The sequence below is a fragment of the Hippoglossus hippoglossus genome, chromosome 14, assembly GCF_009819705.1.
Source record: "Hippoglossus hippoglossus isolate fHipHip1 chromosome 14, fHipHip1.pri, whole genome shotgun sequence".
In the NCBI taxonomy this organism is placed as follows: domain Eukaryota; kingdom Metazoa; phylum Chordata; class Actinopteri; order Pleuronectiformes; family Pleuronectidae; genus Hippoglossus; species Hippoglossus hippoglossus.
Window position 1 is genome coordinate 21,363,330 of NC_047164.1, and position 27,399 is coordinate 21,390,728.

General features: G+C 41.0%; 1 protein-coding gene across 3 annotated transcripts; it reads left to right on the plus strand.

The window, feature by feature from the left end:
* The first annotated feature begins 306 nt into the window (after nucleotides 1-306).
* Nucleotides 307-27,399, plus strand: gdpd5a (glycerophosphodiester phosphodiesterase domain containing 5a). 3 transcript variants are annotated; one of them, XM_034607032.1, is made up of 16 exons: nucleotides 312-636; nucleotides 9,029-9,203; nucleotides 15,762-15,865; nucleotides 15,954-16,047; nucleotides 16,137-16,196; nucleotides 16,288-16,386; nucleotides 17,099-17,192; nucleotides 17,875-18,020; nucleotides 18,878-18,960; nucleotides 19,121-19,271; nucleotides 19,960-20,190; nucleotides 20,510-20,655; nucleotides 22,658-22,805; nucleotides 23,214-23,296; nucleotides 24,633-24,745; nucleotides 26,072-27,399. In XM_034607032.1, exons 2-16 carry the CDS (start codon nucleotides 9,087-9,089, stop codon nucleotides 26,155-26,157), a joined length of 1,755 nt encoding a protein of 584 aa, XP_034462923.1. In that variant the 5' UTR covers nucleotides 312-636; nucleotides 9,029-9,086; the 3' UTR covers nucleotides 26,158-27,399. The 3 variants fall into 3 exon arrangements, with proteins under 3 accessions (XP_034462925.1, XP_034462923.1, XP_034462924.1); XM_034607033.1 differs by having other exon boundaries at nucleotides 313-636; nucleotides 19,960-20,181; XM_034607034.1 differs by lacking the exons at nucleotides 24,633-24,745; nucleotides 26,072-27,399 and adding an exon at nucleotides 24,379-24,599 and having other exon boundaries at nucleotides 307-636.

A 27,399-nucleotide genomic window follows, 5' to 3' on the forward strand; every position in this document is an offset into this window, starting at 1 on the left:
AATAGATCCCTTTCACCTAAACCTTACACACTGAACCTTTAAGGTTGAACTTCTAAAGTTGTAAAAGTGAACCTTCAAATCTGTTCATAATTTATTGGGACATTTCACATTGAAAAAAAACCCGAATACAATGTAAGGAGCATCAGTCGCAGTGAACTGAGCAGTAAGAGTTGGTATCATTTGACTTCCTGCTGCTCAGGTTGATTTACCTGACAGTCAGTGTGCACACTGTAAGAAGCACCGGTGTTAAACACACTCTCGCTGCGGAGGGTTCCGTTCCAAGCTGCAGACTTTTTGCAGCGTGTCCCTCAGCTCCTCCCACCCCGTGTGTGACGGATTACACTTTCTAACTCGTCTCCTGCAGCCCTGATGGTCCGGCTTCCTCTGAGAGACACCGTCCTCTCCTCTGTTCAAACACCACTCCACTTTAAAACAACTTGTTCTCTCCGGTCCGAGTAGCGGCTCCCTCGGCCGATGTGTCCCGACGTGCCGCTGGACCCAACTTTACAGACTTGTCATCAGTGGTGGTCCTGCATTGAAGAGGCGACATGATGTCAACAGCCGTGGAAATAAGAGAATAACCTGCGAGCTCGGCGCCGTGAGACATAAGGAAAAGAGCAGCAGTCTGTGGTGGAGGTAAGTGTCTGTGCGCACTTCACAGGATTATCTTCATCAAACCTAATCCACGGAGCTGTCACTGGGCTGCGTGCGGTGCTGGGCCATCACTCGGCTGAAGTTTGGAGTTGCTGTCTGCTCACTGGCTGTGTTTTTTTACTCAGACACACATATTCATTAAGGTCCATTGCACCACAGAGCGCTCAGCAGCAGCAGCACTGTGTCTGTCTCATGGCACATGGGTGTTTAGTTGATAGAGACGATCCGGTTGACAGTTGGACAGGATTTCCCCCCCCCCCCCAAACTGCATGTGTCGCATGAAGGAAGAGAAACTACATTTGTCTCCTGACAGTGGCACTTGCTGCAGAGCGGATTGTTGTGTGAGTTGCTCTATAGGCGTCAGGTGTGCACAAGAATAACCCCAAAAATATACATCACTGAGCTGGATCAGTGTGTTACCCTGTTATGTGTACGTATAGAATGGAATAGAAGCATACAAAGCAGGAATACACATGTCTGTATATAGTGTAAAAAGTTACAGAAGCAGGAGTAGGCCTACATGTGCATTAGAAAATAGGTTTAGTTTGTGGTTTTCAAGGAACAGACTGCACTAAATATTCACCAGCTTATTAATATTTTGTTGGTTGATAAATTGAGTTATTTTCACATTTTAATTTAAAGGGATAGTTCACCAAAACATTTAAATTCATTCATCATCTAATCACCACTATGCCGATGGAAGAAGATGTCGCGATTGACTTCACTTGTATTGGATTTGGCTGCAACACTTTTTACCCCTAAGACTCCGGAATCGGCATAGTGGTGAGCAGATAATCAGGGGACTTTCATTCAAGTTCAATCAATCATTCAAATTTCATTTTTATAACCCATATTCCCAAATCACAGTTTGCCTCATAAGGCTTAACAAGATGTGACAACCTCTGCCCTTAACCTTCAAGAGTAAGTCAAGACTACTAAAAATGTTTTTATTAAACCCATTGAACTGCTACATGTAGTGGAGTAGCAAATAACAACATTTACAACATTGATAAGAAAAGACAGTGTCTGACATAGATGGAGAGGTGGATCAATGTTTAAAGTATGTATCCTGAAGAAAATGTCTGACGGAGATGAAGGGAGCAGCGCTACTACTGTTATCGTAATCCACGATCAACAAGATTGTTATGACTCCATTTCCCATCATGCATTCAACATTTCGCTGATGGTGACCATGGTAAACTGAAGTGAGGCGGTAAATCAGGCAGTTAAATGTTAAGTTGCCCTTGTGTGCTGCATGTAATTCAGTTGTTATCGGCTCCAGCTCCTGTCACGACCCTCAAGAGGATAAGGGCTAGATGATGGATGGATGGATGGATTTAGTCATCCCCTTCACTAAATGTTATATTCGAATATAAAAAAGTATTACCAATGTAAAGTTTATACATGATGAAAGTATCTAAAGGCTGATTCATTTACCTGTTTTTAACTTTAAAAAAGGTAAATATATTTGAGCAACTGAGTGGTGACATCATCATCTTTGCAAGGCAAACAAATCAAGCTTTAATCACATAGCTCTCTCCTTTTGTCCTCAACAAATGTGATTAGTAGCAGACATACAGTGTCTGACCACCAGTCGCCTGTCATCTCTCTGTGTACCAGGGTCCTCCTGCAGCGTTATCTGTGTTGCTTGGCTGATGATGTGCAGGACCTAAGAACAGCTCTCACTTTCACTAACAGGAGAATCATGTCTTCTGGCCGCCTCACGGACACATGGCTGACGACAAAAGCTCATTGGCTGCGACGGCAGCTTTGTTTCCAGTCTGTGCCCTCATACCTCCTCACTCAGTGTGGATAATGAGCCCGTGGCACTAATGGAAACTCTATTTTTGGCTAAATCCATTGAAAGATTAAGGATATTATTAATGCATGCAAATGTAAATTTCATGAAGGATTGGACGATGGGAGCCTGGAAAGAGGCGACAGTGACCGAGATAAAAGGCTAATAATAGCCGGATATGGCAGAGGCTCTGTGGCAGTTGGTTGGGTGAGACTTAATGGATTATTGTATTATTATTCAATGAGCGCAGGATTCTAACTCCACTGACAACTTTGACACGGCGAGGCGTCTGGAGCCTCATCAGCTCGGTGACAGTACCTAACCAGGTTACTGCTGGAAGTTGGCAGGGAAGTTAGAGAGTAGTAAAGTCCTCTCAGGTAAACAGCAACAGGTTCATGAGAGGAAACTGGCCTGAAGCCAGCCCAGGGAGAGGTCAATGGAAACCCACAACAGAGAGCTGTGTCATATGTGTAGGCAGAGCACAGGTGAATTCAAGTGACCGTTTGAGAGCTCCCTTCTTCACCATGTTACGAGGGGCTTGTAAATGTTGTAAATGCACCAGGAGCAGATATAAAATGAGCAGTGAAGAGATACTGGGACGGCTGGGGCTCAGGAGTGAGAGCGGTTTGATGTGTGTGTGTGTGTGTGTGTGTGTGTGTGTGTGTGTGTGTGTGTGTGTGTGTGTGTGTGTGTGTGTGTGTGTGTGTGTGTGTGTGTGTGTGTGTGTGTGTGTGTGTGTGTGTGTGTGTGTGTGTGTGTGTGTGATTGGTTTGCTGATTAAGAAAGTGCTGGACTGTGTGTGAATGGGTGAATGGCAAAGAAATCTATATTGTGAAAGCTCTATAATACAGACAATTTACCATGTACACAGTTTGTAAACAAACCAATGGAATTTACATCAAAAATGAATACAGACAATAGTGCTTAGGTTCTTGGAGACCAATCAACAGTTGGTGTGACAGTGGGTACATTGACAAATCAGCCAACACCACAAATGTAGTTTCATCAACACTGGCATTTATTGACGTTAACAGCTTTTATGCGCAATAGCCTCAGAATTGTGTGCGTGCTTTTGCCCACAGTGGTTATACTGTAAATATTGTGTGTTGATGACATTCCTTCAGAGGGATTGTACCTGAGGATGACAGATTCATCTTGAATAGTGTTCCAGGTAAACTTGTTCCTTCCAGTAATGGTTCCATGTTTGCCTGGATACAAGCGACTAGCGTTCTTGCCGTTATTGCCCTCATTAGCCATAGAGCTTTGCTTCATTAAAAAAACATCTTAATATCTGTGCATTATTAATCTGTATGAATATCAAACACAAACACCTTTCTGCACCTGGATTACTTTTTATCCACATAAATTAGCAACCTCTATTAATTCTTTCTAGTCCAGTTCATGGTTGCTGGACAAGACAAACCAAATATGAAAAGAGGGCTTTTTCATCTTTGTATCCTTTGAGTATATATGCTTTTAATGTGGAGTTATCACTGGCCCTGTGACAATAACACCATGTTAGAAAAAGCCACAGAGACAATAGACCAACCTGGCTGGAATCAGGCCCCTGTGATTTCAGCTCCAGTTGGCCCTTGTTTGAGGATAGGGTCAGGATGTGAATGCTGGGAATCCGCCAACTCCTCTGAATGCAGCCGAGGGCTCCCTCAGGCCTGGGAGTTTCCATGTAATAACCAGTCAACAGTGAAAGGATGAAGACCTGCGAGCTTCCTCCTTTTGAACACTGTTGTATAGATTAGGTTAGAATCCTAAACAAACACTGACTTATCCCTTGAGAAAACCCCGAACTGGACACATGATGGATATTACAATACATAATATAAGTCCTGCAACATGTGACTCTCATGAACCAACAAGGTTGGATAAGGGTTCTCTTTCTACATGTTCTAATTCTATTTTAGTGCAACAATGAAAGACAACTATATGATTGATTTTTCTTTGAAGATTTGCTGGAAAAATGTTCACTTCTTGGCCAGGTTGAGCCCAAAGCAAGTTTTGCTGACAAGATGTCAACGCTGACCAACTTTACACGAGAATACTGGTTGGGGCACATATCGTCAGGCTAGCTGGCTGTTGGATGTTTACTAACTTTTGGAGCGGATTTGATTTAGGGGCAGACCAAAGTTTTATTTTTACTTCCTTAACATAGCAATATTTGTTGAAGCCTTAGCGAAAGGTATGCCCTCTCTCCATGTGCCCTTCTTGTGTTGATAGTTAAGGTCATTATGAAATTGCAGCCGGTCAGAGGATGTAGGTCCTTTAATGTGGCTCAGAACGCCCTTGTGTTCACAAAGTGAAAAGAATGTGGCCACATGCATCCCAGACCACCTGTACAGATAATTATTAATTATTTGATCCATCTTTTCTTCAGCAAATAACAAATTGACTTATAGTCACTGCCCATTTGTTGGCAGCATGTGGCCTAATATCTGAGATGGCTATGGTGGTCTGGCAGTTTGGTTTACTAGTCAGCCACTTTGGTCCAGAAATAGTTATTGGATGAATTATGTCAGATCTAAAGGATCTTGAAATATCTTTCAAGATCATTCAAATAGAATTGAATGATTTATTTATTTGATTCCCTGACTTTTCCTCTGGCAACGCCATCAGTTTAAAGGTTTCAAAGGCAAAACAGCTGACATCTGCGTGTCAAATTAAGGTTTGTTCCAGTGTTTACCCTTTTGATTCTCTAAAAAAAAATCTCTGAGTCACATGGAAACCGAATGTTAGTACACCCCCCCCCCCCCCCCCCCCGTCACGTTGTAATTTCTCCGCTCAGAGATAAGAACAAAGGAACAGTTTGTTTTGTTGGGGACTGTTCACTTGGAAACACGCCTTAATACACCTTTATCTGCTTCGGAAATTGCCTTTCGAAGCAGTTAGGCAATAAAATGGCCAACATTTTATTTAACCTGAGCTTGGTTTTCAGTGTAGAGGCTATAGTATTTTAAAAAACCTCATGATCTTGGGTTGGTGCAGGGGATTAGCCATGGTCATGGTGGTGGTTACTGTGGGGTCAACAGCACCAAATGGCTCTGTTTTCATAAGTGCTGTGAGGATCAGGGTGAGCTTTTAAAATTGCACCTCTGCAGTTCCACCCCTGCTGTACCAACATAGTGCTCTCCTTGATTTGTAGGAGACCTTGTTTTTTGGACACAGTGCTATAGTCGCTATGGCTATGACTGCTGCGTCAAAGATGTAGCTTTATCCACCTTTTATTGTCATGTGGTATGAATGCTGCCAGCGGTGACACTTGTAGCTTCCCCTCTTTCCAAGTCTATGCCAGCATTAACATCAGCCAGCGGGCAGAATGACCTCGTGCTCTCTTTCCAGGTCCAATTTTGACTTTGGTTCAGATAATAGGAGAGGTGATCTGCTGCCCATTAGTCTGCCCGTTTACTCCAAGTCAGTCAATTTGACTCAATATTTCAGGGTTTGGGATTTAAGCCCGGTAAATTTCTCATTTTCAGGCTCATCCTCTTTTTTTATTTTTATAAAATAAATTAGATTATGTGTGTCTTGAAATATGAAACAATAAGAACAAATAATACTACTGGTTTGCTGGCTGAATCTGTATCACAGCCATTTGTACAATCAATTATGTTCTTCAGCAGTTAATCATCTTGTGATACATGTATTTAGCCTGAAACGTGAAACACTCAACTTCATTTCCTTCCACAAAAAGGTTATTTTTTCACATTTGTCTGTTGATTTATTTGTCAAAAGGATTATGCAATAATTACTGAAATGATTTCCACCAAAGCTTGTGAAGGGATAGATATGGCATAGGATATTGCATATGTAAAAAACAATATGCGAAACCATACTCCGAGGGAGCATTTTTACTCTGCAAGCACACAGAACAGGTTGGTTGGGGGAAGAATGCGACATGGGCCAAGAAAAGAGCCATTTGATTTTGGCGCAGATCAGGGAAAAGTGACAAATCCAGAAATTGTTATCACTTTCCTTAACATCGTGAGATTTTGGTGTATTTGCTTTTGTTTGTTTTTCAAGCAGGACTGAGATCTATCAGTGTGAGCAATCGGCTGCGGCTTGATTGAATTTAAGGAGACTGTTGAGCCTTTGTGGTGGTACGCATTCTACTGAGTGCCATTCTATAGTTCCTCTCCACCAAGGAGGTTATGTTATCATTTTTCTTTTGTCTGATAGTTAGCCAGATTACACAAAAGCTACTGGACAGATAAAGCACAAACAAACAAAAAAAGAACCCATAAGATTTTGGTGCAGATCCTGGGGCGGATTCAGGAACCTTTTTCACTCTCTTTAATACTGTGAGATAATGCGTTTTATCAACATTTATCAATATCCCAGATCATGGATCTAGATGATAAAAATCACCCATATTTATGGGACTGTCTATGAGTGGATACAATTTGGTGCAGCTTGATTGAATTTAAGGGGACTGTTTCAGGGTTGTGCTCCTCTAAATGCTATTCTAGTTTGAATGAATCAATTCTTTTACATTTTGATAAATAATTCACTTATTTTTAATTTGAAAAAAAGTTAAGCATCAATCTGAAAAGTCAGAATCATGAAAATCATACATTCATCCTCTGTGGATCACAGATGTCTGTGCATGATTTCATTACAATCCTTTTCGGGATTGTAATGAAATGAAAGAACCAACCCACTAATAGACTCACATCCATAAAGTCACACCATCAAACGAGCAATGCTCCGGCTTTTTCTTTAGACATATAAACAACACACACATTTCTGTAGGTTACATTAACTAAAATGATTTCACAATTATGTCTACATAATATACAGATTTAGAAAAGTGAAATGAAAAGTGAAAAATATCTATTTTGAATAATATAGGAACCAGTAAAAAGAGACAAGGCAGAGCAGCAGCTCTTCCAGAAAGTATAGAACATACAACCCCTCCTGTGCCAAGACATTTTTACCTGCCACCACGGCAACAAGCTTTTCTCTGAGGCACGAGTGAGATTGAGAGTAACATGAAGTATCCATCTGACTGTTTTTTACTGACAATCTTCAGTCATACCATATACCTAACTACCAATGCCTATTTGCAGTGGTGGGTAGAGTAACAAACAGTACTCAAGTAAAAGTATTGTTACTTTATAATTGTAATGACTCAAGTAGAAGTAAAAGTACTACTAATTAATAAAGTGACATATTCAAAACTAGGCAAATGCCAAAATACAAGCTGTTAAGCACTGTTTGCTTTCAAACGTCAAGAAAAAACCTTCACTGAATCCTCAGAGGAAACGCAGCCTGCATTGTGTGTGCACATGCATTCAGTTTCCAAAACAAACCTGACTAAGAAATGTTAACCTATGTAACACAAGATAGGAAGATACTGACATTCAAAAATAACAATAATATTCCAATAAATTAAGCAAAATAATTTTATGCCATGTGATATACATCTTCTAAACTTGGTCAAAAGATAAACGGGTGAAGAGCACGAATATACGCACATGGTGTTGTTTCAGTGCCATATAAAGAACAGGATAAAAGACAATTTACATATATATATATATATAAAAACTATCAATCCCTGCTGGAATGGCTTAGATGCAGTCATTCAAAAACAACAAACTCCACTAAATAAAGTCAATCTTTACAATTGAAAATATGTAACATAACTTAAGGCATGAAATATTCACCAGCCAATCAGTAATAAACACTTCACTCTGCTTTTTCCACTTGTTTTAAAAACATCCATCTTCCATCTTTGAATCGAGGTGTCGCCTAATTTCTCCGCGTAGCGCACGGTTCACGGCAGAAAAGATGAAAATGATCTTTCCCCAAAGTTTTAATGTTTATTTGTTAAATGTTTCACAAACCAAAATATGTGCAACACTTCCTATACCCCTTTCAAAGTAAAAGCACTACAGCGTTTCTGCTGTTTTAACAAGATTTTTAGTGTTATTGGAAGATAGAGTATAGTTTCCTGGCATTTAGTTGCGTATATAGCTGCATTTTTATAAACGAAATACAGCGATCATACCAGAAAACTCACGCAGCAGACACGCTGCCTGTGTGAACAACAGAAAAACGTGACATGCAGCAGATCCACGTGACAGCCGTGACGCTCACACAGCCAGTGTGGCCCATAGGGAAATCGCTGTGTCCGCTCGGCTGAGTGTAAAAATTTAGAAATCATAGACATGGAAAAGTAGAGAGAAGTGTGTTACTACTCTCAGAAGTACAATTTATTGAAATAACTACTGAAGTACATGTAACAGCGTAGATGTAACGCGTTACTACCCACCCTGCCTATTTGCCACTTTTCCACAGGCATAAATCCACAGAATGCTAAGGGCTGACTAGTGACTGTAAAGAATACACCATAATATTATGCGTCCCAGACATTACTCACTAATACGTTGTTGACTTGCTTTCACTGGTGTTGTCGGTCTAAGCAAGGCTCAGGGCTATAGTGTGAAAGTATACCTCAGCAACATGACGTGACACGTAACATGTTGATGAAAAATGTAATTGTATGTACAGACCCTGAGCTTGTTTTCCTTACAGCACAGTAACACCTCTTCATCCTCTCCGCAGGATTCCCGGTCCTGTGTGGGATGTTAACGGACTGGGGGTGCGTTGAGGCTGAAGGAGCATGGTGAAACACCAACCCTTACAGGTCTATGAGAAGCAGGTCTTTGTGTCCTTTGTCACTGGGATCTATGGTTGCCGCTGGAAACGCTACCAGCGTTCCCAAGACGACAGCTCCAGGGTAAGATAACGCCTCGTGATAACAATCCGAAAAAGCTGTTTCATTAATAAACTCAACTAAATGTAGCGATACTGTACTTTTAGTGGTGTGACATTTTACTGAATTAATGCGCTATTGTATTTGTTATTTGTACAGGTTGCATACCTTTAGTACCAAAACAATACTTTTTAAAAATGTATATGTTGAATATGATAATGTTGGTCTCTATAGACAAGCGTTTACATAAAGAAAGACTCAATTGAGTAAAGTGTGTGTGTGTGTGTGTGTGTCCATTGGCTCACTGTTCTGTATATTGTGTAGAGCCTGATAATGAGACTGCACAGTCCTGCGGAGGCTGCACTGAAACCTGACCACACCTCAGGGATAAATTAACTGTTTTCCATTTTGTGGTTGTGAGGGCCAAAGGAATAGGTCATGCTTTGTGAAAGGCAACAGAAACTACACAGCAGCAAACACACGTGCAACTCACTGTGCTTACACTCGTTTTGATTGTGGCATTACAGGCTCCTATTTTGCACATTGCATTTCCCTTTTAGATCATTCTCTTGGTCCCATTTATTTTAAAATAGATATTCATAAATACCTCCTTCAAGGACTCAATGTTTTCACTCATGTCTATTAGTTGGTTGTTTTTTTTGTCATCAAGATTACACAAAAACTACTGAACAGATTACCACACAGCTTGGTGGAAGGATGGATGGATCAGGAAAGATCCATTCAATCTTTGTGCAGATCCAGACGTTTTTTGTCACTTTCTTGAACTTTAGAGATTTTTGCGTTCTTCAACAAATTTAATTGATTTCTCAGAGAATATTTCCTGAATCTTGATGACACAAATTAGACTTGTTTAGGGGACTGATATTATGAGTGTGTGGAATTTGGTGCAGATCTTAATAGAAATCTGGATCTAGTGAATCTAAATGTGGTTTCATAAGGAGACTGTTGGGCTGTTAGCTATATGCACTGTATTGAGTGCCATTGCTTTGACCGCGTTATTTTGATGTTGCTGTGTTTTTACATATTTCTGAGGAATTTAATGAATGCCATGAAGATTTCAAAGAAGCGATGTCACAGTCTACATGTCGTAGTGCCTATAGGCTACTGTAACGCCACTTACCCTTTAAGAACTTATTGAAAATAAATGACTGTTCATTCAAAAGTCTGTACTCAAGAGTTCGGGACAATGTTGTGCAGGATTGACGTGTATTGTTTGGTTTAAGCATTCAAATATAAACTAGTTGTTATATGTAACTAAAAACTGATGACAGCCTTTTTCTTATCTATTTACGCAATTAATAATGAATTTGTTATTCAAGGTTTACTTTTAGAATTTTTTTTTATGTTTCAAAAACAAATCCATTAAAGACGTTGATATCATCCTAATTTTTTCTCTCTTACATTCTTAAGGGGCTTCTTGACCAGGCCCTAGTAACTGTGGAAAGCGATCCTTACAATAAAGCGAGCAGCAGAATCGGGGCAGTGTTTGGATGTGTAAAGCAGATCCAGACACCCAGCTGTGCTGGATACACACTGAGCAGACAGACGCAGCTCCTGCTGCTGGACGATTTATCACAAAGAGCCAGTGGCTCGGCCATAAATGACTCCATTTACGAAATGTTTGAATCGAGCACTGTGAATGTGCTGACCAAGAGGAAAAAATACAAACACACATTAATCTATCCGTCTATCTGTCTATCCGTCTATCCGTCTGTCCGTCTATCTGTCTATCCGTCTATCTGTCTATCCGTCTATCTGTCTGTTCGTCTATCCGTCTATCTGTCTGTCCATCTATCCGTCTATCTGTCTGTCCGTCTATCCGTCTATCTGTCTGTCCATCTATCCGTCTATCTGTCTGTCCGTCTATCCGTCTATCTGTCTGTCCGTCTATCCATCTGTCCGTCTATCTGTCTATCCGTCTATCTGTCTGTTCGTCTATCCGTCTATCTGTCTGTCCATCTATCCGTCTATCTGTCTGTCCGTCTATCCGTCTATCTGTCTGTCCATCTATCCGTCTATCTGTCTGTCCGTCTATCCATCTGTGCGTCTATCTGTCTATCCGTCTATCTGTCTGTCCATCTATCCGTCTATCTGTCTGTCCGTCTATCCGTCTGTCCATCTATCCGTCTATCTGTCTGTCCGTCTATCCGTCTGTCCGTCTATCTGTCTATCCGTCTATCTGTCTGTCCGTCTATCTGTCTGTCCGTCTATCTGTCTGTCCGTCTATCCATCTATCCATCTGTCCGTCTATCTGTCTATCCGTCTATCTGTATGTCCGTCTATCTGTATGTCCGTCTGTCCGTCTATCAAATCTCTCTATCCAATCTATTTACATAGTGTCATGAGCTCAGTATTTGATAGGAGACAGAGACTTAAAGGGGGAAGGCCATGCACCATTCCTGTCAGTTTACACTGCTGCAGCAGCACTGTGCTGTGATGTGTGAATGATTTTTATCACAGACAGTCATTGTTTTAATCCAGGCTGAATTTAAGCCTCAATGGTTCTACTGAACTGTGTTTCAGGCTCAATGTTCTTTTAGAAATGATCAGTTCAGAACCTCTGCTTCTTTGTGTAGTGGTTACTCTGCACTTTGGCTTTATGGTCCACAGCAATATGACTTTACTTCAGGAGAATTGATGGTATACATTGGTGTGTATGACTATTTAAAGCTGAAGTAATCAATATTTTAATATTAACACTGAATAAAATGCATGTGTTTGATGTGATGAGGTCCCTTGTTATGGTTGTAGAACTTGCAACTTTAATGTTGTGGTTCACTCTCATTGCCTTCCAGCAGCCTTCCTCGTGCTGCAGCAGGCGGGAGCCATTGTCAGGATAAAAGCTCTGATGACTGTACACTAGCTGACGAGCAGCAGACACACAATGTGGTGGCTGGCTGGTGAATAGTGGAGAATGTAACAGATAAAGAGTTACATAGCCCAGAGGTGGTCAAAAGTCATTTAATGCAGGTTTTAAAAGGCTTTAATAGATATGGTCTGTATGTTTGTTTGTTTTTAAACAAGATTAGACAAAAGCTATGGGGTGGATTACAACGGAATTTGGCTGCATGGTGCGTTATGGGTCAGGGAAGAACCCAAAATATTTGGTGTGGATCCAGATCACTTTCTTTAACATTGTTCATTGAAGTTGTCACTGATTTCCGAGAAGATGGTTAATGGAAAAGAATCATGGATGAGGTATTTGTTCTACTGATTGCAGTTAACTGTCTATTTTTTGTTTTTCCCGAAAATCAATTAATAATTCGATTTTAATGATTCAACATATAATATGCAACTTGACTGCAGAGGATTCAGGTAATTGTTACACTTTCATGAACCACCAGTATAATCAGTGGTTGAATTCTCGACTTCCGTTACACTTTGTTCAACCACTGCAAATTAAAAAGAAAAATGACACTGTATGTCCACTATCCACATTAGATATTCTGCATTAATGATCATTTGTTAATTTGTCTGTATTTTAATCCTGAATACAGACAAATGTGTATTTGCTGACACTGACCTTGTCTAACACAGGCCAGTCTGTGTGGTATTTATCAGCAGAGGGTGGTCGGGGGGTGAAGTCAGCACATAGATCAGGATTTAGGAGAAAGTGTCAGAAATCACGCATCTCCTCTGAAAATAAAGGATTCAGCACAGGGACAGTTGCCTGCTAAAGGATGGAAAATGTGATGTGGATGAATGAATGAATGAATGAAATGTATGACATCATGACAATAGTTAAAAAACAGTGAGCACATCTGTTTTTATGCCAGTCTCCTAATTTTAAGTATCACCAACATTCCCTGTCTGTAGTGTCCATAGTCACATGTAGGGTTGCTGTGCTGGTGGATGCAGAGAGGACTCTCCCAGAGGAGCAGCTGGGCACTGATCTTACTTACTGCCATGCTAAACTGAACTTTGACAGTAGTTACTGAGGACAAAGCTTCTCTTCGTCACCATTTTCTTCACCAAGGAGATTTCCTCAGGCAGGGATTACTTCACCTGTTAGTCACAGCCTTCCTGTGACCCTGCTGGTGACCCTCCCTCTGACACTGGAATCCTAATCTACCAAACAAGAACTCTCAAAGGAGACTAGAAGAACAGACAACAGAGTTTTTAAAAAATGGTTTATTCACATACATACTCATTGCATCACATGGTACAGATACTTTTTCTTCAGTTCAAGCCCACCAGAGCTGGAGAAGATACCAGGATAGAAATACTGACCAGGGGAGGAATCATATTTTGAAGTACAGCATTATGGGAAGTGGTCTGATTTATTTGTATTAGCATGGACTTGTACAGAAAGGCCGTCGTGGTAACATCTGTGAAGACTGTACTGGCGATATTCACACCACTGTTTGTTTGCATGAGCTAAATTGACAACGTGACTCTGGCACAGTGCCTCATGGTCATGTAGCAGTCACCTGACGGCCAAGTGCTAAGCCAATTAAAAACAGCCCCTGAAACTTGTCATACCCTGTCATATTTTACTGACTGTATCACTCATTCAATTAAATCGTATTCTATGATACGTTTGCATCCACTCTCCTCTCCTGACTAACAGAGGGACCCTTCACAAGCTTTAGACCACAGCTTGATCAGTGCGGCCATTTGCTCTTCACTTGCACACCCATCTAATGATCCCCCAGCCTCTTATATAAGCCGGTGCTAGAGGTTAGTCCAGGCACAGTGTTGTGCAAAGCTGATCAGTGTTCATTGGATCTGTTGACTTGCCTATCATATTCTTCACCTCCCCTCGCATGGCACTAGCTGCTAATCCTGTTAACTACTGAAGGGAAGAGTCCTTGAGAGCTGCACACGTTCACTTCCATACCTTTGCCCCATATTTCAAGACAGGAGGCCCTACAGTAAGGGGTTAAATAAAAGAATTCATCTTTTTGAAATATGTTTTGACTTTGTTACGAAATTGACTCCTTTTAAAGGAATAGTTCACTCATTATCTACTCACCCCTATGCCGATGGAGGGGTGGGTGAGGTGTTTGAGTCCACAAAACACTGCTGGAGTTTCATTGGTAAACAGTGTAGCAGCCAGGTAGCAGCCAATTCCAATACAACTGAAGATATTAGGTGCTTATCTTCAGACGTAAAAAAATAACAGAAAACAAACATAACATGCCTCCATACTGCTCCTGTGGTGTCATCCAAGTGTCCACAAGCCCCGACATTCACATTCGACTCTAAACAAGGTCATTTACACCGTGTTTTAAAGCCTAAATGGCCGCTGATGCATTCAGGGACTGTCAGAAATGCTCACGTCCACTAGCTTAGCCAATTCTGGTTGACCTTTAGGCTTGTGTGGTGTCATCCAAGTATCTGCAAGCCCCGACATTCATATTCGACTCGAAATGAGGTAATTTCACTGTGATTTATGCCCACTCTGTGCTCCAACTAGAAGCTAAAAGTTTCTGCCAGCTGAGTAGTGCTGAGCAACCAAGGGATGTTGGAGGCTTCTTGCTGAAGACAGCTGCCTACTGCATCTGGAACCGTCGCTGTTAGAGTGGATCATAGACTATATATAAAGATGGACAACATGGTTGCTCTCCAAAAGTGAAGCCAAAGCATCGTAATCGCCACCTGGTGGCTGGCTGCAGTATAGGTCATGAATCCAGCCTCCTCCATTTTAAGTGGCATTAGTGTGAAATGAGATACATCCTTTTCAAAAAATGTAACAATCACTGTCCACATACTTCCATGTGTCCTTCACTTTGGTTGTTAGGACAGTTTAAAGTCGACAGTTTCTTACAACAAACATGGCGACAGGGGAAGAGGCTGTGCTTATGTACCTCTTAAGAAAAAGGCAAAAGCAGCTGTTTTTACCAGTGCCTGGGCAAAGTATCATCATGAAGCTGCCTGTAGTTTTTTAAAAGCTCTTAAAGTCTCTCCTCAAAAAGTTCTGCCATTGTTGAGATTTCTTCCTCATGTCCTATTGTCATCTCACGTGAACTATTGGCTACTATCTACTTTATTTCCAGCGGCACTGCTCTGTTTATTATTCATAAGCTGTCACGAGGCAATATGGACAAATGATTGCAGAGTAGTTAGTTCTTATTACACTGATGTATGTTCAAGTGTTCATTTTGCCAGTAAGTTTTGCTTTTAATTAGTTATTTAATACGCAAACATCATGATTGACAGCTGAGACTTGGGATTGACATGTGTATCGACTTGGCTGCCGAGGCCTCATCCCACAATCGCTGCTGCTCAGACTCCTGCTCCAAATGCACAAGATGGCAGTGTTCATATCAGGGATGTTTTAGATTAATCAATTGGCCTTAAAAAATAACACAACATAAAGCAGCGAGATGAAAACTGCTGTGTGGCTCCTTTGTCCTGAGGGGAACCTCAGATTCAGATGATAATTATCACTTGGTTCTGTCACTACAACCCACACATAATAACCTAATCCCTTGTTGACATGAAAATATTGATTATAGCTGCTTGTTTTTTTCTCAGAGCTTCTTTTCTTCCTGATACGGGATTCAGCAGGAAACTCAAATTCAGTTAGTTAACTGTCCTTTGTGGTTTCCTTCCCAGTGGGAGTGTACCTGGTTCATCATCTTGTGCAGTTCTTTCCTCCTGCTTCTCTTTTGGGCCTACTTCTGGTTGGTGGCTCAAAATGATTTCAACGAGTTTAACTGGTGAGTCAGTTCTCCTCCTCCTCAGTCAAACAAGGCAAAGTTTCTCCGTAACATCAGCACAGATCAGTCATCTCTATTCTGTCCACAGGTCAGTTTACAACCGCTCTGGAGAATGGAGGGATGAGACGATCCCCATCCTCGCGTCCACCACTGTGGGATTCAGCTATATTACATTCTTACTGGTAACAGTCTTCTTCTAATCCCAAAATGTCAGCAGACCTGATTATCGATCACTTAAGGTACCTTTTACTGAAAATTGGTTCTTTTTCAGATATTAGCTCTTTTCCACATATCCTTGGGCCAACAGCTGAATCTCTTCTGGGTTCACAAGGTGCTGTGATTTACATCTTACGCTGTTGATATGAATTTGCTCCACACACCAATCAAAAGCTGACTTCATGAATCTGGTCTCATTTCCACAGATCGGAGTGTTGGCCACATTGCTCACCACTATCTCTGGTGTCGTCTCCGTTGATGACATATGGGGAGATGAGTGGGACATCCTGCTCGTGTCACTGCAGGTTGGTGTAGAATCAAAATGAGACGGCCATAAGCTCGCTGCACGTTTTCATTTTGCATTTATGCTTTTACTTATTTAGTTTTCTACATGTTGAATAGAATTACATATGTAACAGTGACATAGTGACACTGGTTTGAAACTGTACTTTATGAAAGAGTCTATAATAAATCTTTTAAATAAGAGATTTAAGGTGGGATGATCAGGTGGAGAAAATGGGATTTCAGCAGCTAAGCATGTAATAATGTGGATGATTTGTATTATATCTCTTAGCAAAGGTTTTTGAGGAGATGAATCATCTCTTATATTTTCTAAAAAACCTTACTATTTCTTTTCCAGTCATTTAAACCCTGTCTACACTAAAATCTTGCACAAAGTAATGACATGACAGACATAACCAAATTGTGGCAACAATGGCTGCAGAGGGTGTATTTACAATGTTAGGCCTCGTTCTGAAGTGAGTCAGCAACATGGTATTGATGAAAAAACATATAAACCAACATCTGTTATTCACATATTTGTTTTTTTTTATAGGAGACATAACAATCTTTTCTTTTTCTGTTTCCTCTGTTAACAAATCATTAAGAGTTCTGATTGTTACCATATTTCTGAGATATGTGTTGATTATCTAAATGTCTTCAAAGTTACTCTCTGTTGTCTGTAATAAGTAACCATCATTTAATGAACGTTGATTTATAACTGTGTTTTGTTGCCAGTCCACAGCACCATTCCTGCACATTGGTGCCCTGGCGACAGTCACAGCTTTTAGCTGGTTGGTAGCTGGGTATGTGGTCCGCAGAGAGAGATCCAGTAAGTCAATGCTGTTATTTCCAAACGTCATCCATGAGGCAAAATGTCTGTTTTCTATTTCCACATAAGGGATAAAGATCATTTTTATGATTGCATTTTAAATAAGTTACAAATATATGTTACTACAGGCTTTATTACATTGGAAGCAGGTTAAAATGTCAACCCGAAGTGAATGTTGCCCAACTTTCCACAGTCATATTGTTAATGTGCGTGCAGCAGTCTGGTACAGGCTGGCACGGTTGGTGGTACGTTTACATTTGCAAATAAAAAAACTAAATTTAATTTATGTAATACTTTATTTTGTAGATATAAATATAGAGAAAAAGGTTATTTTTTATTTTTAAACTTGTCAGTGTCTCATCTTTTTTTAAATAGATAATTTACTAATTTATTTCATCACATTTTTTGTGAATGAAATGAACACTATCTCCAGTAGAACGTGCCATCAGGTATAAATATTTGAGTTTCATGCAAAGATATTTCAGACACACCAATGCTAAAAAGATTTTTCTGCGATTTCCTGCAATTGTCTGAATTATCTGGCATTAGCTAATTATCTACCCCTAAACAGAGTTCTCCAAACCACAACAAAAAAGTTAGCATTTTTTCACAATATGTATATGAGATGAGCAGAAGAATAAAGAATAAAGTGACTCTAAAACCTTCTTCTCCTCCCTCTTAGATTTCCAGGTGCTGGTGCTGCTGATCTACGTCATCATCCTCCTGGCTGTCTATTTAGCACCGCTCACATTCACCTGCCCCTGCATCATGGACCGCCACAGCCTCAGACCTCGGCCAGACATCATCGGTCGACGGGGAGCTCCCATGGTGAGTTGGGGCTTCGCCAGACCTCACTGTCTGATCCACTTAACTGTTCAGATCGATGGTGTGCAGCTCTGTGGGGATGACACTGCTGCAGCGGGTCAAGTGTTCATTTCCTGCTGATGCTCTGGAGAAGTGGAATAAAATATGATAATGATGTTGAACTATTTGGATTAGTGTGATTTGATGATTTTATGACAACACGACAACAGTTTATGTAGAGCTCAAGGATTGAATATGCATCTGACTCTGTAGTTTGTTTTCCACAGCAGAATGAGCCTGTTGTGTTACTCACAGAGCTCGACCGTCAACAACACATTGAACTTTCCTTTCACAGCTGGCCAAGCAAATTCCTGATGACTAGCTGTGAACAAATGTAGAGTGATGTTCACAGCACACACACACACACACACACACACACACACACACACACACACACACACACACACACACACACACACACACACACACACACAAATAATGGAGATCAATATCAGAACAATTTTTGTGCCTGTTCTAATTTTTGCTGTGACTTTGTAAAGTTAATTCTCTCACATTTGCAACTTCAAGGTAGCTTCTTTTAGTGGTTTGGTTTTTGGTTCTGTAGTTACTTCAGATTGTACATGGAATCACATTGTTTTTGCTGTTTTCATAGGAATGCCTACATTTCTATATTGGAATACTTTCAAACGGATCTGAGTTATGTCCCCTTTTTGGTTTCACTTTGTAATAATTTCAATCTGTGATTTCAACAAATCATGTTTCTCCATTTATATGTTGTTTTATAATTCTATCACGGCCCATTGATGTGTGTTTTTCTACACCCTCCCCCTGTGCTCTTGTCTGTCCTCTCTTTGCTCCAGCTGGCTCCAGAAAACACCATGGTGTCTTTTAACCGAGCCCTGCAGCAGGGAGCCAGCTCCCTGGAGGCCGACGTCACTATCAGGTTATTCATCACACATTAATAACATTTTATTCCTGAGTCATTTATTTACATTCAATTAATTCCCAAGTCCCACGTATTGTTTACTATAAGTGATTGAATTTAATGAGACAAAACAAGTGATTTTAAAGTACAACATTTTCTGACCGCTGTCTCCCCCCAGTGTGGATGGAGTTCCATTCCTCATGAGAGACCGCACGTTGAGGCGAACCACAGACGTCACTAAGGTCTTTCCAGCCAGACAGTTTGATGATGCCGCTCTTTTCAACTGGACAGAGATTCGCTCTCTAAACGCTGGCCAGTGGTTTTTGGAGGTACTGAACAATCCTCTTCACCTCAGTTCACATTCATTTGGTTGATGCACCACAGCTACAAAATTACTTTTTCCCTTGTCACATCATCCACCATATTTTGTTATGAATAGTGGTGAAATTGTCTAAAATGTGATACAATGAATATTTAGTATTTGTTCAGAAGAGTGGGTATAAAATGTAGTGAACATTTACCAGTATAATAAAGAAATAGAAATATCTAAGTGTTATATGGATGAACTTGATTTTTCAAGGAATTTAACCCGACAATAATTTGCAGTCATTAAATATAAGGTCAGTGGGTAAATTTAGAAATAAAGGTCATAAAAGATTAAACATACTAAAACTGAATGTTTGCTTTGGAAATACATATGTAAAAGATGTCATTTATTTTTTAGTCAAATTGTGATATTAGAAAGAGAAAGACAAAGGGCAAATGTATACACAAACAATATAAAAAATATAATGTTGAATTTGATTTGTTGAATGAAGAACAGACATGTGCTGTCTTTGTAAACATATAAAACATAAATAATGTGAATAACAAGCAAGGAAGAAATTAGCTCTACATATTTACTATATTATGTGCAAACAGTTTCTCATGCTTGCATCAATCACAACACAACATTGTTTATGTTAAAAGCCATTTTACCTCAGTGTCTTTTTCTCTGTTGCTGTTCCCTGCTTCCAGAGTGACCCCTACTGGACAGTTGAGACCCTGACAGCGAAGGAACGTGGCAAAATAGGCACCCAGACGGTTTGCAGCCTGGTGGAGATGCTGCGTCTGGCATCCAGGGCCAACAGCTCCGCACTGCTCAACGTCCGCAAACCTCCACCAGAGCACCCGCGCTCCCGGAGCTGGTTCATGGACACGCTGTGGGCCGTGCAGAAAGCCGGGATTTCCCATAAGCGGGTGAGGACTGTAGGTCTCTCCGTAATCATCCTTTGATAAATTAAAGGTGCTGCTTGTAGTGCTCCAACCTTAATAAATCATGTATAAACAACTGTTACTGAGCAGATTGCCAGAAGGGATTATATAGAAAACTGCTTTATGGCACAAAACAGTCAGAGGGCACTGATGTTTCAGCAGAAAACTGCTGCAGGGATAATTTGTTAACATCATATTGATATTTTAAATCCTACAAGGAACACCTTTGTACTGCAGAATTCTGCTAAATATGAAGCACACACTGGATTCTGTCTGACCAAGGGTCTTTCCACGTCTTGTGTTTTTCTGCCAGGTGACGTGGACCCCCGACACAGACAGGGGGAGGGTGCGAGGGCTTCAGCAGACTACAACTGAGAAGCTGTCGCTGGAGGAGATAAGGCAGAGGGGAATTACAAGCCTGACCCTCCACTATAGCAAGGCCAGCCACAGAGACATACAGTAAGAGCAAGCAGCCACTGCTAAAGACTATGGAGAGGAGACACAGCTTTGTTTGTGGTTTCGAGCACAATCTGACACGTTTTGACTTCTCTCTCATGAAGTTTACATAGATGTTTACTTTGTAAGTAATTATAAGTCTACTGCAGCCATTCAAAATGACTTCCATGTAGAGCATTGACTTGGTCTCCACCTGGCTGAGTGTAACCCACTGAAAAAAGCCAGTAATCTGCTTGATTATGTGTGTGGAAATTTGAGGGGGTAAACAAGCATGTGAACAATATCAATTCAAATCTCCTCTGGATATTTTGCAGCTTTGATGTCGTGAATCACATGAACACTTGCTTGGCAGCAGGATTAGTGTGAAGTCTGATTACTGTCCTCTGGCGATGCCATTTGAGTCAGTGTTGGTTGGAAGACTACAAGTTTAATGATGTTTAAAAAGGGGGGGGGGGGGACCTTAGACCCACCGTAGGGCTAGAGACCTATTGAAAACCTGGCTGTGTTTAAAGTCCTCTGTGGGAGCAGTGGGTGGACCATAGGGGGCTGAGGCCCACAACAGTTCTACGACCTATGGTGAGGTCAGGTGGGCAATTTACATTGGCTGTGTCCAAAATCACCCACTATTCCTTACTTCACTCTATAGTGACTTTTTTATAGAGGACTATATAGTGAGCTCAACTGGAAAGGAAAAAACGCTTTTGGACACTCCATTTTCTCTGTGCCGGGAACACATCATTGTCGAAGTAATATGACGTACAACAACAACAACGGTGGCCAGTGGGAAATCCCATTATACATTTTGAATGTTTATTTTGTCACTTAGTATTATTACTTTAAGGTAAAAGCATTTTTGAATGACTATACTGCTCGTATTTACATTTGTATGAAAGGGGTGTGTTAGGCCGCTCCTGCTTCCCCCTCTCCTCTCGTCTCTCTGGCCGCAAGCGCAATGCATGATGGTATCAGCGACGTACTGTGGGAAACAATAAGTGCACTACATAGGGTAGGAAAAATGTAAGATTCAGACAGCACTACCAAATGGCGAACTCAATCTAGTGGACTATATAGTGATTAGTGAGTGATCTTTTGGACACCGCCATTGTGATCACAGGTCACCTTCTACCTCTTATGTCCTGGCTGTCAATAATAGAAACCAACATTAGTTAGTTAGTTAGTTAGTTAGTTAGTTAGCAGGATTAAGCTAAATCTAAAGGACAAATCACCACAAAACTTGGTGGTATAGGTCAGGATAGAATCCACCATCCGGGGGGCAGATCCAGGTTTTCTTTACCATTGCGACAGACGGCATTTTTCAATATTTTTATTGATTTCTCAGAGAACAATTCATGGATCTTAAAGAAAAAAAGTCTAGTATGTTTAGAGGACTCATGTTAATGAGTATGTGTCATTTGGTGCAGATCTAAATAAAAAGCTAGTTGTAGTGTAATTTAATGAGGGGACTGCTGGGCCTTGGCAGAGGTGTACGGTCTCTGAGTACCCTTCTAGTTTATGATGCATTAGGCTGAAAACACAGAATATACCTACATGTTGGTAGGCTGATTTAGTTAAAGTTGGAGGACAGAGGGAGAAGGACAGAGGTCAGACATGAGGACAGGATAGAAATGAGGACGAAGAGAGGCGGACCAAGGGAGAAGGACAGAGGTCAAACAGGAGGACAGAGGACAGGGAGGATGACCAAGGATAGAAAGGAGGACAAAGAGAGGAGGACAGAGGTCCGACAGGAGGATTGTTACTGTCTAATGAATGATTTGTCTCCAGTCTCATTATTGAGTTGATTGTGACTCTGCTGTTGTGAACTTTACTGTCGCTGCTGTAGAAACACCACTACTTTTCATGTCCGATTCTCTAAATCATTTTTTATTGATTTTAATAAGTTGCAATAGTTTCCTGGACCATAAAGTAAGAGCAGAGTGTTGTGACTATGGGTGAAAGGAGGAGGGGCTTTATTTCCAGCTCTCACACGTATTTTTCCTTCTCTCAGGGAGTATCTGACCAATAATGTGAGTGTGACCGTGTACCCAGTGAATGAGCCCTGGCTCTACTCCCTTCTGTGGTGTAGCGGGGTGCCTTCTGTGTCCTCTGATGCCCCTCAAGTCCTCCGAAAGGTGCCTTACCCCATCTGGCTCATGGTAAACAGCTCTCCCCTCTTTCTCTCTTACACACACACGCACACGCGCACACGCGCACACGCGCACACACACACACAGACTGACAAGGTCACACAGCGAGACAAGAGGACAGCAGGAGAGAGGACAGAGACTGACGAGGGCCCAGCAAGGCTCGAGGGCAAGGAAGCAGAGAAATATGAGGGAGCTCAGCGTGGAGTTGGACAACAACAGGACCCTGGGAAAGAGTCTGACACAGGCTGAGACAAGAGGACGGACCTGAACCGAAGAGCAGCTGTCCAACCACAGACTGTATATAACAAGTGTCCAACATGCTTTTGCTTTAGTCAGTTAGCTTCAGGATGCGTGTGTGTGGATGGTGACCTCCAGTGGTGCTGACTGGGAACTACCTCTTTTTGACTTGTCTTGCAGAGCCAGTACGCTTATGGCTTCATCTGGATCGCTTCAGACTTGGTGTCCATCGCCATCGTCATAGGGATTTTCTGTTTCCAGAAGTAAGTGCAGTTTGGACTGTGATCATCATGTGTAAAATCACAGACATACACTGACAACTACTGAACATACATTTAAAGTATTCACGCACCTGTCGAAACAGTCATCATATTCATTCTCAATGAGTATTTCTGTATTTGGTTTGAAGCATTTATATAAAGCATGTATTTACTTCATGGCACATAATTAGGTATATATAAAATAATTTAATTTAATGGTTCCCAGCCTGGGAGTCGCGACACATGGGTGTCACAATCTGAATGGTGGCAAGAGAATTAATAGAATCGTGAAGTCGAAATATATAATAACAAATACAAATTTAAATTTAAATAGAAGGGATACTTCCAGCACAAAGTCATGTTCATTCTTCTCAGTCTTTCTTTTCGCTTCTCCAGGCCTTTAAAAATAACTATTAAATAAAGAAAAACAGGCCAAATATTATTTCTCTGTCAAATTAGTAAAAACCAGTTGGAATGAAAGGCTCAGTTCATGCAAATAACTAAGAAATGCAAAATAAGTTTTGTGCGGTATCTCACCATGCGGATAGTTTCGATTTGTCGTGTGGTTTTCAGATATGCACCTCTGCCTCAGCTCCAGCACAGTGGAGGTGAATGCTCTTTTTAATTTGTGTTGCTCACAGCATTTAAAAGCTACACTCAATAGCAGAAACAGGTCTTTATTTTTTTTTATTGTGGCTGATCAGTGTTATTAATATATTATCCATTGTTTTCTTCTTTTGTGGACACAGTTGGTATCATTGTTGAGTAGAAATGATAATAAATGTCAGTTGTTCTTTGTTTAATCAAATGTGATCTAAATACACTTATATTCAGTATTAACCAAACCTAACCTGCTCGAGTCTGATTGGATCTGAGCTGACCTTTGGCCTTTGTACTGTCTGCTGCTTCTACACTGACTGTTCATTCTTTACTTTTTTTCTTTGTCTCCTCATGTCTTTTGTCTCCTGGATGTTTGCACGTTTCTCCTCCGTGCTCTAACCTCTCACTCTCTTCCTGTCCTCTTTGTGCTGTGCTCTGCCTGATCTGCATGCAACCTTCCTCCACTGCCCCCTGGCATCTGTCAGCTATCATATGATCAGGTAACTGCTGCCACCGCCTTGCTCCTTGTTTCTGCCTCCTCGTCTGTCCTCCTCGTGCCTTTTTCTGCCCAACACCCAGGGGCCAACTCCCTCCCTTTGTTCCCCTGCACTTGTTTACCTCTTGTACATCAGTGTGGCCCCATTAAATGTTTATTTCGTGTGTATCACTACAGCTGAATTTAAAAAGGTGTAATAACACTGGTGGAATCGTGTGCTTGCGATGTTGTTTGCTGTAACAGGTGGCGGTTGAGCGGGATGCAGACCTATAACCCTGAACAGATCATGCTGAGCGCGGTGGGGCGACGGACCAGTCGCGATGTCAACATCATGAAGGAGAAGCTCATATTCTCAGGTGGAGCTCATTCACACCCGGAAATACAGTTGATCTGGTTTAACTGGACAGAAAAAACATGCAAAACAATACAGTTTCACAACAGGATAACAAGGATGTGAATGCAAATCAGAGGTGGGAGACGGCCTGTGCACAGTTTTTAACACCAGCACAGGGTGGTGCTCGAGTTGTATCTATAGGTGCCAGTGAATCAGTGTTATCTGTATTTACTAAACAACCACATGGAGGTTTTGCTGTATGTGATCCTTTGGAAGAGGGAATGAAAACACTAAGGAACTATGGTTAAACACTTTGTACAAAATAAACGGATGCTCGTCATGTAGCTGACGCTTTTATCCAAAGCAACTTCCAATTAGTGCATTCAACATCTATGAGGGGCCATTCTGGGTCAGCCTCTTGCCCAAGGACACTTCGGCAAGGGTTGGGATTCGAGCCGCTGACCTTCTGGTTGGAGAACAACCACTCTACCCTGTAGCCATCCCCAAAAATCAAAATTAATCAAATGAGCCAAAAATCTCCCTATTTGGTATTAACACCTCCACGCCAGCGACAGCCAGTGGCCGGAGGCATTGTGTTTCCAGGTTGTCAGTCCGTCCATCCGTCTGTCAGTACGTCCATCCGTCTGTCAGTCCGTCCATCCGTCTGTCAGTCCGTCCATCCGTCTGTCAGTACGTCCATCCGTCTGTCAGTACGTCCATCCGTCTGTCAGTACGTCCATCCGTCCGTCTGTGTGTACATCCATCCGTTCGTCCCATTCTTGTGAACACGAACGCATTTTGGGAACTTCTTGAAATTTTGTACAAACATTCAGTTGGACTCAATGATGGACTGATTCGATTTTAGAAGTCAAAGGTCACTTTACCTCACACTCTATTTTTGCCATGAAAGGAGAAAAAATACATAAATAAATAAAGAAAAAAGAAAAGAAGAGAAAAATGTATCCATCTGTAAAAGAAAAATAATAGTGACATGGTGAATTGTATTACTGAAAACATAGACAGTCAAATTTGAGATAAGAAAGCAAAACATTTTTAAATACAGTGAAAGATGAAAGCAAACGGATGTTTGAAGGTAACTGATTCCAATCTTAGGGGGACTGAAACATAAAAGCTTTTTTGCCGACTTCTTTGTTAACAGTGTTTCTAGTTCATAACTAATTCAACGTAACCCATTGATCTTTTTATCGTCTGGCTGTGTAACTAACTCCCCCACATATTGACTGGATAAATATGTGCTTGCTGTTCTTCAGCAAGAAGCAACTAGAGGTTCAACAGCAGAAAACACTATAATGTTTTCAGACTCCTTTACGTCTGTCGTCTCTTTCAGAGCTTGACAACGGGCTGAGCAGCACAGAGGAGCTGTCTCTGTATCCTGAGAACGGTTACGCCAGATACTCTCACGGAGGCCACTGAAAAACCAGCCACTCATGGGAAATGATTGACAAGGATTGTTCTGGTGAGCAGAAAAAGGAGAACACAGAGGACACACATCTATATACGGCAAATGACCCCGGAAGCGATGACAGCTACCAAATGAATGTTTCCACTATGGCCAGAAAAAAGAATTGTTTATCCCTTTGCTTACGTGCAATTTAAATTTTTATTACATTTTATGAGATGAACAAATTTGTGGACTGGGCATTGGTTTTGATCAGTGCAACCTTTCATCATCAGACACCTTCCTATATATATTTTTAATATAACGTACTTTGGTGTATTTCCTAATCCTATAAGACTGCCGGTGTAATCCACGAGGCTCTAAAACAGTTCAGCATTTCCTTACCCTGTCAAAGGCTGTCACTTTCAACCTTTCAAAATGTGAAGGTCACTGGGAACATTGCTGTTTTGCATATGTGATGATGTCATCACTCAATGGATTAGCTGACGAATACACTGAGAATCGAGTGGAGTCAGTTGGAGCCACACTCACTGACCTGGTGAAACATGTGATTGTTTTTTCTTTGTAATAAATCTATTTGTTTGAAGCATAATTTAAAAACATCAATTCACCTTTTCATGTAGAAACAGAAACACATTTTATCGGCAGAATATCCACTCATTTAACATTATTGGCTATAGATGTATTGATCTGTGTTGTTATTGGGCCAAACATCCATCTGACCACAAGGGAGATCTTCTGTTCAGTCCATTTGCTTGAGTGACCTTCTCCAAATGTTTATCTGAGCTAATAAAGCTGTGCTGATGTATTTTTCCATGTCATTGACTTTTGCTGTTGTTTTATAACAGAGGAAATGAGCTGTGTAGTGTTCTGTGATATACACTGATGTAAATATGAGTTTTTATTTTGTTCCCTCTGAGAGGATTTGTTTTGGACGTATAAACAGAATATTTTATGTTTGCATTGATTATCATGATGACTGACTTCCTATTTTAAGTGGGACAGACTCTGGCATGAGTTCCATGGGATGAGGGTACTTGGGGTGGGGGGTGAAAATGTTCAGCTTTTTTTCTGCCTCTTATCTGCCATGATTGATTTACTGTATAGTCGTATTAGTTATTACATCTTTCACATGGCTGCCTTTTTGTTAAATGAAGTGACTGGTAGAATATTGTAGAATATATTTTTAGTTTAACGATAGGGGTAAAAAGTCGGACTACTACTGTCAACTGTTCAATAAATTTGGTCTTTGTGCA

Excerpts from the sequence above, each read along its gene's own strand:
- gdpd5a (XM_034607032.1), top strand. The coding sequence starts at position 9,087 with ATGGTGAAACACCAACCCTTACAGGTCTATGAGAAGCAGGTCTTTGTG. Across the intron at positions 18,021-18,877 it reads GTCGACGGGGAGCTCCCATG|CTGGCTCCAGAAAACACCAT; the intron begins GTGAGTTGGGGC and ends TCTTTGCTCCAG. Across the intron at positions 20,191-20,509 it reads CCCATAAGCGGGTGAGGACT|GTGACGTGGACCCCCGACAC; the intron begins GTAGGTCTCTCC and ends TTTTTCTGCCAG.